The sequence below is a fragment of the Symsagittifera roscoffensis genome, chromosome 9 (genome assembly GCF_963678635.1).
Source record: "Symsagittifera roscoffensis chromosome 9, txSymRosc1.1, whole genome shotgun sequence".
Lineage (NCBI taxonomy): Eukaryota > Metazoa > Xenacoelomorpha > Acoela > Convolutidae > Symsagittifera > Symsagittifera roscoffensis.
The window spans coordinates 50,794,167-50,809,001 of record NC_087070.1 but is presented as its reverse complement, the minus strand read 5'-3'; the positions used below and the strand labels follow the sequence as shown (position 1 = coordinate 50,809,001).

General features: G+C 38.8%; 1 protein-coding gene across 3 annotated transcripts in view; it reads left to right on the top strand.

Moving 5' to 3' along the window:
- The window catches only part of LOC134854209 (uncharacterized), a 66,014-nt gene that overhangs the window by 24,354 nt on the left and 26,825 nt on the right, over nt 1-14,835 (top strand). For 2 of the 3 annotated variants that reach the window (XM_063870372.1, XM_063870370.1), the window contains 2 exons: nt 12,223-12,610; nt 13,173-13,330. In XM_063870372.1, the coding sequence (XP_063726442.1) occupies nt 12,223-12,610; nt 13,173-13,330 (546 nt within the window). The remainder of the gene's footprint in view (nt 1-12,222; nt 12,611-13,172; nt 13,331-14,835) is intronic. The other variant, XM_063870371.1, reaches the window with a different exon arrangement.

Sequence of the window (14,835 nt, the reverse complement as noted above, 5' to 3'; positions counted from 1 at the left end):
TTTTCCGCATCGATGTACTTCGGCACTATTGAAAGCGGCTTTTAAATTCTAAAGCAAACTTTGAAAAAAAAACAGAATAACATATTGAATATTGACCAATCACATAAATCAAAATTAGATGGCGATATGGCTGTAGGGTTTTTTTCAAAACTTTGGAAATATTGAGATTCCAAAGTAATATATATGCGTTGTTTTCAGGCAAAACAACCTCTAAAATTAGCCAATCAGGTTCAACCGCATAAAATTCAGCTCAAGATAAAAAAATTAAATTGAGAGCCGTTTAGTGCATAAAACCGAAAACAAAAAAAGAAAAACGCCCAATTTGATAGATGCTGCAAAATTAAACTAACGAAATTCCGCAAGATGCCTTCATCAGTTTGATTGAACAAACAAAGAAACCGAGGAGCTGCCTATTTGTATGTGTGGCGCTTATTACGCGCCTGCTACCACAATTAGAAATGAGGAGTTTGTTTTTGTAACAATAGCAACCAAAACATCAACTGATGCGTGCCGCATCAAACTGAATAAATATTTTAATTGCACACGCTAAGCGGCGCACATGCAAGTCTCTAAATCCTAATTAGCTCAAAAACTGTCATTCTATACCCGGTTTGCTTCAAAACAAAACGGTTATCACGCAAAACGGCGTATAATTCACAAACACAATTAGGTTGTATTTAGGCACTGTTGGACTTTCCTTTTTGATGTTGGATATTTTTTTATCGATAATTTCCTCTATAAAGTGAAGATGATATATGGTTAAATTTGGAATACAGTACAATCAGTTGACATGTCATTTCACACCAATTGCAGAGTTTCAAAGAGAAATAATCAAGTTCACCAACTCGAAAAAATATTTGTTGGCTGAAATTTTGTTAAAATTTTGTCGGCTGAAAAGTGAAATAGTTCCGCATCCAAAGATTTTCTATATTTTCTAAAAATAGGTACTTTCGGACGAAAACTACTTGAAAGAAGTTGAAATAATTTTGAAAAATCAAGCCGGATCTACGGTCCATCATGAAAATTCAATTAAATTTCCTAGCTAGCCGTAAGAGTTTCCCATTTTTACATAAATTTCTATATGGCAATCAGTGGCCGGAAAAGAGTTTTTATTGTTTCCATTGAGTGATTTTCACTTGTTCTCCTGTCGATTTATCTTGACTACTATTCATTTGAAGTAAATCAAAGAATCCAAGTTCTCATGAAAGGTTTGTAACTTCAAAGCTACCTGAAATTACCTCTATCTTTATGTCTTTTATTCATTGAGGTTATTCGAGAAAAATCTCTTTTTTTTGATACGCGGAAGATCTTGTCTGTTTTAATGTTTCTTGGCGCTACTAGTCGCTAAAATTTTTCGTCGAACTTTTTTACTCGGCTGGCTGTTTCTTTGACATAACTCTATGGTCGATTTCTTGGATTTTCCAATAAATTTAGAAATAACAACAATAACCGGTTGATAAAAAATTAGCACAGAATGTTCCAACCATCTTAACTGCTGCAAAAAAAAACTCACACCAATTTTTCATTTTTCTCTGATTTTTGGGTGCGTTTTTAGGAGCGGGAGAGGGGAAGAGTGTGGTGTCCCAAAAACTTCATGACTACGTTAATAGGGGGTTAAATTCAGCTATCATCCACAATTTTCATGAATTTGATAACAATATGATATAAAAAACTGATTAAGTGTGATAATCAACCTTGACAACCGTTTTCTGGACCCTAGAAGATTTTAAAAATTGAATTTTTAAGTTTGAAATTTCCGCAGAGTGGTTGTTTTGTAGGACTGGTTGTGTGTGCCCTGCAACAAATACACGGGAAAAACCCTAAAAATAATCAAATCATGCGTTTCTTGCTCGGTTTTGAACGGTTTTTGTGCGTTTCTTGGTAAGATTTGAGCGGTTTTTGAGCAAAATAACGACTAAAATTGCGCAAATCTTGGACGATTTGTGAGAGGAAATTGAAAAAATTTGAAATGATTGACTCGCTTTGAGGTAACCTGCGTCTGTGTAGAGTTTTACGTGCTCGGTCAGCAAAAAGTTTCTTCAAAAACAATTTCAGAGTGTTTTTTGAAGAACTGCTTCAGTTACGGAGCACGTAAATCACTACACAAACGAATGTTACCTCAAAACGAGTCATTTAATTCAAAACTATCGAGAACTCTCTTAAAAACAAATCGAGATTTGCGCGATTTGAGCGGTTATTTTGCTTAAAAAAATGCTCAAAAAACGATCAAACCGCTCTAAATTGCTCAAATCCAAGTTTGTGATTTGAAACGATATCGAAAAAAAACTTAGTTCTTATTTTGGTTTTTCCTAGTCCATTATTTCTTGTCAGTAACAAACTTAGCTTAACTTTGAGGAGCATTTTTGATTCATTATTTGAATTTCTTATTAGATTTTCAATCCCGTGCTGGAAGTGCATTTCTTGTTATGGAACTCTAATTCTTCTCTGGTAGCGACTTGAATAACAAACCAGGTAACTTAATTGAGTTAGCAGCTTTGCTTGTGTTCACATGAAGTTGAGATCAATTAGTTGATACATACTTCTAAACCAAATTTGAAAGCAATTTTGTAAAAGTAGTCGCTAAAATTTTTCGTGTAAATTTTTTTACTCTGATAGTTGTTTTATGTTTTTCTTTGACATAACTCTATGGTCGATCCATTAAATTTAGAAATAACAACAATAACCGGTCGATAAAAACTTAACACGAAATGTTCCAACCATCTTTACTGTCGCAAAAAACACCAATTATTCATTTTTTTCTGATTTTGGGTGCGTTTTTTCAAACCGCTCCAAATTTCTCAAATCCAAGTTCCAGATTTGAAACGTTATCGAACAAAAATTTAAACAAAATTTTGAAACAAAAAAAGTTCAAAACAACTCGGTTGGCCAATGAGTGATTCACAGCTTGAAGAGCAGCAGATGAGATCGCTCAGTGAGATAGCTGAAGCGTTACAAGTAGTGAATACAACACAATTACCTCCCATCACAAAAACTAATAGTATAAATTGCCTACACTCAACCAAAGAAGAACGGCGGGCTGAAAGCAATCTCAAAAACCGGTCTGTGCTTTCTTCGCAAAAGAGTGGTAGCAGAAAGCTAGCAGTCGATGCGAAGCCAAAATCTGCTGAGGTAAGACCATCTCACGTTCAGACAGATTATTTGAAGCGAATCAATTTGGAGGTCAAAACTGAATAACTTAGTTAAAAATGATTAAACTCAGACAAGGTCAACTGTTAATCACAAATTACTCAATTAGTCACTAGTTATTTAACTGGTACTTTTGTCATTCCTAGTTTGCCATATCATATATATTCTCTTTCTCAATTCATTCTTCAGCACTCACTACCTCTTCTCAACCCTCAGTTCAAACCCCAGATTCCATCTCAGTCGCTGACTCTATCACTTGCTCTAACTCTGAAAATAAATAGGTTATGGACCCAGACTTCTAATTGTTTCTTGTCTTAATTTTCTATACTTGAGATTAGCTGCTTTCAGTGAAAGCGCTGAAAGTTTTCCGACTTGGCCGACGAAGTTTGTGGCGCTGATGCACACGGAAGGCCTGTCCAGGACAGTGGTGGGTAAGGATGATCTGCCAGAGTCTGAGCCTACTCTCCCAGAGTACGATGCCAAGATACATGAGCGAGCAGTGTTGATCCAGCAGAGGAAAAAATCGAAACACTTTGTGGTCCCATTTGGCTCTGGTACTGAACAAAACCACTTCGATGTACATAATGAGCGAACGCGTGGGAATAGATGGCGATGGCGATGGCATGGAAGCTGCTTCAATAGAAATTTTAATGTGTAGAGAGGCCGAGTGTAGGCAGACTTGTCAGTCTAATATGCCAGCTTACGAAGCTGCGCCTAGGATCAGAGGAGGATCTTGACGACTACTTCGTTCGTAGTCAAGAGCTGATGACGCGGCTAAGCGAAGTTGGAGAAGCAATCACGGGCACACTGTTCAATGCTCTGGTGATCAATGGAATGTATGACAGCTATGAGCGTTTTCTGGTTCAGGAGAGCTTTCAACCAGCCAAGGCGTTTCCACAGCTGAGAACGAGGTTCCATAAGGAAGGCTCCATATGGAGAGAGGACTGAACATGGTCACGTTGCCATGCAAGTTGTGGGGAAAAAGAAAGGAGTGTCAAGGAATGGATGCTATGTGTGCTGTCAGAAAATCATATGGCCAGGGAATGCAAATCCACAAGTGACAGTGGACAATCTAGTACTTGAATCAGTGGGTTGAACGAAGCAATTGGGCCGGCAGCAAAGATGCAAAAGTGCTTCAAGTGTGGGCAACCTGCACACTTTGCAAGTGAGAGCAAGCAGCGGAGGACAGGATTTTTTTCAGTTGCTCCGCTACAACTTCAAGGAAGGGAGACAACCTCAATGATCATGTGGTGCGCGACAGGGCTGTCTTCTCTAGCTTTGAGATTTGGAACGAAGGAACAACTGGGGAGAACTCCAACGGCACGCTGTGGAAATTGAGGGCAAAGGTTCCGTGGAAGTGGATATCAGGGACTGCCATGAGGCTGTGAAGAGCTACACTTTTCACAAAGTGCTGTTTGTGCGGAGCTACAATTTGAACTTATGTGAGCTCAGCTGTGGCTAGAGGGTCAGGTTTCACTTTCGACGCAGTGGCTTCGAATCTCCAGACTTTCTCGGATGGGAGACAGCTAACTGTGAAGCAGTGTGGCAAGCTTTTCTTTCTGGAGTTTCGGGCACCTCAACGAGCGGGATTTTTCATCAATTGTCAATGTGAGCGAGCTGGATTTTTCCGAAGTGTGTACAGCTTCCCAGCTGCTTGAAACAGCAGTGCCATAGAATACTGACAGCAGAGCATCGGCGTTGGGTCACAGCGTCTTCAGTGACAACCAGGGACCATTTGAAGTACCGAGTAAGCATGCGGCTTGCTATGCTTTGAGCTTCATCGACGATTTCAGTCGGCTGGCCGTGGTCAAGTACCTGGCGAAGAAGAGCGATGCTTTACTAAATTTCCAGGAGTTTGTGGCGGAGCATGAAGCAACGAAAGGCCTGCTAACTGACAATGGAGTTGAGTTTTCGTTATATGCATTTAGGGGATTTTGTAGAGAATCCCGTGTGAAGCAAGAGTTCATTGTGCCCATTACTCCCAAGCACAATGGTGTAGCGGAGCGCTATAGCAGAGTGACCACCGAGATGACTCGATATCTGCTGGCCTAAGCAAAGCTACTAAAGATGTTCTGCAATGTCAACAGCTCTGAGGTTTCGCAACTTTTGACCGACATCCAGCAATCAGAAGCGCCTTTCCTCGGCGGAGAGGCACTGTGAGATAACGACACAATTGAGCTATTTGCGTGTGTTTGGTTGCCTGGCGTAGCATATGGATCGTGGCAACAGACGGAAATTGAATCCAAAGGACAAAAAAAGCAATTTCATCCGCTACTACAAGGAGATCAAAGCCTGCTTGCTGATGGATCTGGAAACAAGACGAGTGGTCAGAGCAAGAAGCGTGACATTCAATGAGAACATCCTTCCAGACAACTTCATGGCTGCCAGAGAGCCATTACCATTCTTGCAGCTATCAATCGTGGGATGCATTAAAATTGAGCAAGTAAGCACGACGACAACCAGCAAAGCATCAAGCGCACTAGCTGAGGGCGATACTGCAGGTTCAGTGGGGGCTACTGAAGGGGATCAGATTGAGGAGGAAACAGTAGTTTCACATTCAACCGATCATCATGTGCAGAGGTCAATTGAGACAAGGCAGCCAACCATTCGATACGGACTGGCCTATACCCATGATTGAGTTACTGGAATCCAAGAGCCAACGGGCTAATCAGAAGCAGTGTCTGGCCGAAAAGGAGCAGTAGCTGGCAGCTTTGGCTTTAGAGGTCAGGAGACAGAATTTTTTTCAGTTGCTCCGCTACAACTTCAAGGAAGGGAGACAACCTCAATGATCATGTGGTGCGCGACAGGGCTGTCTTCTCTAGCTTTGAGATGTGGAACGAAGGAACAACTGGGGAGAACTCCAACGGCACTCTGTGGAAATTGAGGGCAAAGGTTCCGTGGAAGTGGATATCAGGGACTGCCATGAGGCTGTGAGGAGCTACACTTTTCACAAGGTGCTGTTTGTGCGGAGCTACAATTTGAACTTATGTGAGCTCAGCTGTGGCTAGAGGGTCAGGTTTCACTTTCGACGCAGTGGCTTCGAATCTCCAGACTTTCTCGGATGGGAGACAGCTAACTGTGAAGCAGTGTGGCAAGCTTTTCTTTCTGGAGTTTCGGGCACCTCAACGAGCGGGATTTTTCATCAATTGTCAATGTGAGCGAGCTGGATTTTTCCGAAGTGTGTATAGCTTCCCAGCTGCTTGAAACAGCAGTGCCATAGAATACTGACAGCAGAGCATCGGCGTTGGGTCACAGCGTCTTCAGTGACAACCAGGGACCATTTGAAGTACCGAGTAAGCATGCGGCTCGCTATGCTTTGAGCTTCATCGACGATTTCAGTCGGCTGGCCGTGGTCAATTACCTGGCGAAGAAGAGCGATGCTTTACTAAATTTCCAGGAGTTTTTGACGGAGCATGAAGCAACGACGGGCCTGCTAACTGACAATGGAGTTGAGTTTTCGTTATATGCATTTGGGGGATTTTGTAGAGAATCCCGTGTGAAGCAAGAGTTCATTGTGCCCATGACTCCCAAGCACAATGGTGTAGCGGAGCGCTATAGCAGAGTGACCACCGAGATGACTCGATATCTGCTGGCCTAAGCAAAGCTACTAAAGATATTCTGCAATGTCAACAGCTCTGAGGTTTCGCAACTTTTGTCCGACATCCAGCAATCAGAAGCGCCTTTCCTCGGCGGAGAGGCACTGTGAGATAACGACACAATTGAGCTATTTGCGTGTGTTTGGTTGCCTGGCGTAGCATATGGATCGTGGCAACAGACGGAAATTGAATCCAAAGGACAAGAAAAGCAATTTCATCGGCTACTACAAGGAGATCAAAGCCTGCTTGCTGATGGATCTAGAAACAAGACGAGTGGTCAGAGCAAGAAGCGTGACATTCAATGAGAACATCCTTCCAGACAACTTCATGGCTACCAGAGAGCCATTACCATTCTTGCAGCTATCAATCGTGGGATGCATTAAAATTGAGCAAGTAAGCACGACGACAACCAGCAAAGCATCAAGCGCACTAGCTGAGGGCGATACTGCAGGTTCAGTGGGGGCTACTGAAGGGGATCAGATTGAGGAGGAAACAGTAGTTTCACATTCAACCGATCATCATGTGCAGAGGTCAATTGAGACAAGGCAGCCAACCATTCGATACAGACTGGCCTAAACCCATGATTGAGTTACTGGAATTCAAGAGCCAACAGGCTAATCAGAAGCAGTGTCTGGGTCGAAAAGGAGCAGTAGCTGGGAGCTTTGGCTTTAGAGGTGAAGTCTTTAGAAGCGATGGGAACATGGCCAATTGATGTTAGACCACGATCTCGAAAAATTGTTCATGGACGACGGGTTCTTGCTCTGAGGAGAGATGCGTACGAATAAAAAGAGCGGTACAGAGCCCGATATATAGTGAAAGGGTTCATGCAAGCGCAAGGACTTGACTTCACTGAGAGGTTTGCTCCGACCTTTGAACCCGAAAAAAAAGAGGATACTGTTGGTGCTAGAAGCAGCAACGACTTCTGTCTGCCCACGAAGAGTGGAACAAATGATGCATCATCTATTGGCTGGTGTAGGTAAATACATCATCCTTTAGTGCAGATGTCAAGACGAAGTTCAGAAAGTGAGAAACCGCTCCTGCAAACAATTCAAGATGGGGACGGTAACAGTGAATCAATCACACTACATTGACGATTGCTTGGAGCATTTTGGCCTAGCTGAATGCAAACCAGTGGGTATATCAGCAAACATCAGCGGTCAATTGTCGAAGAAGGACCGAACTGAAGCTGAATCACCCGAGGCAGTGTCCATGAAGGCTGAGGACTACAGAGGCATTATGAGCTCATTATTGTACATGGTTAAGCAAACAAGGCCAAACATCCTAGCTACTGTGACGCAACTCTCCCGTTTCCTGGAGAATCCGGCAAGTGTGCACTGGGTGGATGCTAAGAGGGATCTTCGGTATCTGAATGGCAGCAAAGATCTGGAGCTGTGTTACAATAGGGACGCTGATGGTATAATACTGCATGAACTAGCAGATGCTGACTAGGCTGAAGATCTGGATGGTAGAAGGTCAACTACTGCCTATAATTTTCGTTTACAGAAAACGGGGCAGCTAACAGATGAAACACCAAGAAGCAACCAACTGCAGCCATTACTACAAATGAAGCTAAATACCAAACAATGGCAGCAGCAGCAGCAGTTCAAGAGGCTCTGTATATTATATCACTTCTCGATGAGATGTGCGTGGCAAATAACAGACCAACAGTCATCAAGGAGGACAACCAGAGCTGCATAAAGATGTGCAAGAACCCTTTCATGCAGAAGCGAACAAAGATGAGAAAATTGAACTCCAGGATTATCCTACGGAGATCATGGAAGCTGACTTGTTGACGAAAGCACTGAGCAAGAATAAGGTAGACCAACATCGTCGAATCTTGATGGGTTACAGCCAATTCAACCTGAGTGGGGGAGTTGATGTCAGACCATCTCAAATTTAGACAAATTAATCGAAGCGAATCAGTTTGGAGGTCAAAAAACTGATTAAACTCAGACAAGGTCAACTAGTGGTCACGAACTATTCAATTAGTCAGTGCTTAATTAACTGGTACTTTTGTGATACTTAGTGTCATGTCATTTAAGTTCAATTTCTCAATATTTTCTTCAACAATCACTACCGCGTTTGAATTCTCAGTTCAAACCCCAGATTCTATCTCAGTCTCTGACCCCAGCCCTTAATCCTTGTTGCTCTAATTCTGAATCTTAACAAAATCAAAGTTTTGACCGTCAGATTGATGAGGCAAGGAAACACCGAACTAGAAACAAAGAACGATCAAAAGTAAGAACGAGACTACTTAGATTGCAAAACAAAACACGTCAAACTTAAAAAATTGAAACGTGAGAAAACGGAGTCACCAGAAAATTCCAAAAACGGAAGCCAGTCTAGCACACGTTTAACTGCACCTTTTTACTGACATGGAATTGACCAACAAGAGAGGTCAGCTGATGACTCGGTTTTTTTTACCTCAGTAGCAAAAGCAAAGAAAAGACCAACTCACTCAGAAAACTTCGTGATAGAGAGAGGCGCTTTCAGTGACAAATCAGTCAGCAAGGCTTTGAAAAGCGAACCTAGTTTAACCATAATGCGTCCAACCGTTTACAGCTCAACTCAAATTTCAGTGTAACGACAAATCAAGTTCATTGGGAACCCCTTCATTCGCACGAATGGTTGAGTTTTCTCCTAGATTTTGAAAATACTGTTTTTTGGAAAATACGAAAATTCAAGCTATCCAAGCGTTAAGCTGTTCGATTGAAAAGACTTTGTTCTGCATTCGAATGAAAATCCAAGCTATCCAAGCGTTAGGCTATTCGAATGAAAGGTATTCAATAGCTTGATAGCCTAGCAGAATCTTGTTGGAGTTTTTGGAAGCTCCATCAGGATACTTTGAAGGAACACGATAGTCGAGTTCTTATCAGATCATTGACTCTCACGATGACGCACACCGTCATAACCTGCGTAAACAAACTTCTTGTTTCCCAAAAATTCTTCTATTTGAAATGATTGCCATAGGTTTTTGTAAGATTTCTTATTCGCTTTTTCATCATGAATGGTTCGTCGATGGATCAAACTGAATGGAACTTTTTGTTCAACATCTGCACCACCCTTCTCGAGAAAATCTTAGACCTGCACCTTGTTGGAACAACAAAACATTTTCTACATCATTTTAACCACCGATAGCACCAGCCCCTTGTTTGATTTACATAAATTTGATTTTAAAAATGTCCAGATAACCTTGAAGTCAATCATCATATTGTTTTAAAAAGCGCGGCGTTTTCTTGGAAACATTAAATTAAGTGCTTGTCAGCCGGAGCATTCATTGCTGCATAAAAACTTCGTCATAACAAAGCTTTACTTCAGAAACTCAGTTTGAATATGATCAAAATAGGAAAATTCGTCAGTATTTTTATTTCAACGTTCTTTGTTGTACTTAACTCCTGTCGCGGCTAGTTTTGAAAACAGCCCGACAGTTCGTATTTCTCTATTTGAATTATAGATTTAGCCCGCAGAGTTTTCCACAACAAAATTCTGACTCCAAACTTCAAGTTCCAGTAAAAGTGACGTGCTTGTATGGTTTTGCTATTTGTTTTGAAAAATTTTCAAACTTTTGACTCCTTAGATAAATTTGTTCAAAATTCACTTTAGATCCCTTCAAACAAAGTACGCAAATAAGGTGCTCCATTTTAGTGCCTTTTTCGCTATAAAGCAGCTAATTTTTGCCCTCATTTTCTTTGATTTTAAACTTTGTTCCAACAACAGTTAGATCTAATCTATAAGATCAAAGTATCCGATAAGCATCAACCCGATTGGCCTAAAAATTTGGGCTCCGGCAAACTGCAAAACAACCGGTTCAATGCTTTTAAAGGTAAGCCCAGTAACTTTTTTGGTTCTAAACTCACTGTGCTATTTTTTACGTTAAAAACTACCCTCCATCCCACGAACCCCTTCCCCCCCCCCTCCACCCTACTACAAAAGCGCAGTGTTGTTACAAGGTAGAAAATTCGCATCTTATAAGCTGTTGAAATATAGTAAGAAGTTTAAAGCAATTATATGGGAAGTTTTTTAGTGTAAGTTTGCATGCGTATGGAGTAAAAAGGGTCATTCATACATTATTCGAAACAAACGGTATTCAGACGATATTCAAACGGTATTCTGATGATATTTGAAGTTACAACAAAACGTGATTTGAAATTTTTATGCTTGCTGATACACTCGCCTAATCTGGAAGCTGATCAAAATTATAACCAGATCAGAACACAGTCTGTTCAGGCTAAAGTGTGGACTTGGTTGGTAAGAATTGGTAAGAGTCTGGTTTCAATAATAGAATCAAGTTGGTTTCCTCCGTCCACTGACAAAAACAATTAGCAAGCTCCTCCCCCGGGTTATTTTACAATAGTCGGCACTCCAAATACCCCCCATGGTATTAGAACTTCACCGCCAAAATATTATTGCATTGGTCACATACTCCAAAAATTCACAAGTTAAAAATGACTGCAACAAAATGTGATGAGAGCTAAGCAACCCTTTTCTTGATACGATATTTTCAGTAAATTAGACGATGAATAGCTTTAATCTCAATAAAATTTTGTGAATACTTGCCTTATAAATTAGCTGCAGCAAAAACTGCACTACAAAACAGCCCTGCTTTCTTCATTAAAAAACATTCAGAACTCTTTTTCCGTTTTTTTTTTCGTTTTAATTGGCAAAAAACATGTTTTAAAAAAAAAATCGAATCATTTATGCGTTAAGATTAGATTTGGCAGAGAAATTAGGCATTTGTATTAGAAATAATAAAAAGCCTTATTACGCTAATATGTGGCGTTAGTGGTAATTGAATTTCCTCTGAATTTGATACCGCCCCTGGCTGTTATTTTTAGACTTTCATTTCTGTCAGATTACGCAGAGAAAAAAAAACAGAAAAAAATTGAAGCAAATTTTAGCGTATCCTTTCTTCAGCCATTTCCGTTTGCAAACAAACACTTAAAACACTGTGTGCTAATTTTCTCATCATAGCGCGCCCTAGGAATCCATCACTGTTGTATTTGTTATTTTTTAACTAAAAAGTAACCATCTGATATATAAATTCCGTAATATCTGTGCGTAATAAGTGCGGTTATCCAGTTACCAATTTCGGTCGAGTAAAATATTATTCATTTCTTTATACACACTGTCGGTTAAACATATTTGGTTATCTTTTTCTTCCCTAAGAAGCCAAAATTCCCTCTTCGCAGTGATATAGAAAAAATACGAAAAGAATCACCGATCCTTTTCTTTTATTTGACACGTTTATTTGAATCTGACGTTCTTTATGAGCACTGGTCGAACTTTATAACTTAAACAAATAACTAAACTAACCATAAATTGCCGAAACTTTAAAAATGAGATATAATTTTATCAATATTAGCGTTTTACCTATTTTTCACGGCTCTGAGTCGTTATGAGTCAAAAAGATTTCTTCTTTCCGATCACCAATCGAAAAGTGTTCAACTCGCAGAAATCAAGATTTCGACTTTCTCTTCAGGCCCACCAATCAAAATGCAGCTTGGCTAATAAAAATTGGACAAATCACAGCACACCATCATCTGCAACTTTGACTCGCACGGCTAACAGCGACTTGTCTCGGATTTCCCACGCCTCAGGTAGTTTCTGCGGCGAAGGCGGGGGATCTGTCACTAGCGGAGGAGGAGGGGGAGGAAACGGAGGGAGTTCAGTCGGCACGGGGGGCTCTCACGGACGGCCGACTGTGCCTGGACGTTCGATGCCTCGAGCTAAGTCCTCGGATACCTTCGAGCATTCGGGGGTCCGAGGAGCCCAATTGGCTCCTGTGGACAACAACAATGCACCTGGTGTTTGTTCATCATCATCCAATCAATTTATGTCGTCATCAGTGAATCCAGGTCAAAGTCAAGGTCGCTTACATTTTTGTTCCAGCACAAACTTTTGGTGGGCTTTCTCTTTTTTTTTCCAGAATTTGAATTATTGCATAGAAAACTCAAAGTAGTTCACTTCACATGATAACGTATTTTGCGCTCATATCAATCCTTTACAAAACTTTGTACGCCATAATACTGATATTCAAGATATAATTATCACCTGAAAGATATAATTAACTTGAAGGATTAGCAACTATGGTAAATTAAACTATATATAATTTTCGTCCATATTTTAACAGACAATTAGAACAACCTAACAAAGCGCATAAGTCACATTTAAATATTTAAGTAACAGTAACATATTTCGCTAAAAATTTTATTCCGATAATTTTTTTTCAAAATTGCCTATTTGGCTAATTCAAAATCTTTAGTTATTTCTCACTCCTTTGCAAAAGGGGGGATTTATTACCAGGTAAATATATCACATACGTTTAACCGTTAAATCAGTTATTTTGAGGGAAGTAGAGAGATTTGTTGCCATGTACCAAGTGAAAACAATTTAAAAAATCAATCACACATAAACCCGGTCAAGTTTCAGGGGGCAGAGGAGTGCATAATGGGAACCCTGTACAGAGTCCGGGACTCCTGCCGACGATGATGGATCCGGGGGTGGGTGGTAATGGGTACGGGTCTCTGTTCGCCAAACTGGAAATGCTGGACAAATCCATCGAGAATGCAGAGAATCCAGACGAGCATGTAAGCATGCGTTGAGGAAATTGAACGAAACTTTGTTCTGTTTTTACTCAAAAGTCTCTAAAATTAATACTTTCTTAGCTAAAATTCACAACCCAATTTAGCTTAACTAGCAAAATTTGTCAAAAAATAATTACTCTGGTCGACTTTTTTGTCGACACTTTAGTCGACCTTTTGTCGACATTTCGTTTCGACATTTTTTCCAGGTCAACCAAATTTATTTTTTAAGGCTGACCAAATTTGTTAAAAAACAGGTCTAAACAGCCGTTTTTGCTCACTTTTCGGAAAAGTTTGATAAAAATGCGTTTTTTTTTGGCGCGCCCTACCCTTCAAAATCAGTATATATTGGCGCCAAAGGCGCTCTTAGAAAAATTTTAGGGTTGGTCGGCCTAAAAGTGATGTCATAATAATAATTATTTTAATCAAAAACATAATAAAAATCTTAATTAAAAAAATCCTAAAAATAACAATAATTTTTTTATTATCAATCATTATGATAAAAATAATAATACTCAAATTAATCATAATAACTATATTGATAATCATAAACATTTGAAAAACAATTTAAAAAATCATATGAAAGATAAATAAATTTTAACAAGAAAAATAACAATGATATCAATCCTAATAATCATAAGAGTCATAATATAATAATCATAATAATCATTTTAATAAGAATAATCATCTTATTAATACTCATCCAAATCTCATAACCATAAAAGTATTCAAAATCATATTCAAAATAAAATTCTTAATAATCATAAAAGATGCAATTATAGCAATAATCAGAACAATAAATTTAAAAAACAGTAATGTAATTATTCATAATAATCCAAAAATTAATTAAATAATCATTATCATAGTCATAATTATTATAATAGTAATCATAATAATGAAAACAATAATTAGCTTAATCATAATAAAGTTTAAAAAATATTAATAATAGAAATACCACCAATATCAGTCTTAAGAATCATAATATTCATAATAATCAGGTTATTAAGAATTAAAAATACCAATATATCAATCATAAACATAATAATAATCATAGTAAGGACAATCACCATAATAGTCATTATAACAATAATAAAATAAAATACAATAAAATTATAATCACAATAATCATAATCATAAACATCAAAACACAAATATCAATAACAACCGTAATAGTAATCATAATAATCGTAATAAAAATGATAATAATCATCATCATAATCAAAACAACAAGAACAGTATCTTTTTTGTTCGTCGTGTGATGATACAACTATATGAACCCGTAGAAATTTAGTGAATTAGGCATAAGCGAAATCAATGGTCTTCAAAAAATTAATAACCAAAAGTATTTAAAAATTTTTAAAACTTTTTTTATTTTAATTTAACTTTCAAATTTTTGCGCTAATAACTTTAAATATTTTTGAAAGAATTTTTTACAAAAAGAGCTCAATGAAGTTTCCAAAAGTAGGTTTTTTTAATGAAACCAAATGTATTTGTCTAATTTTCTATTTTTC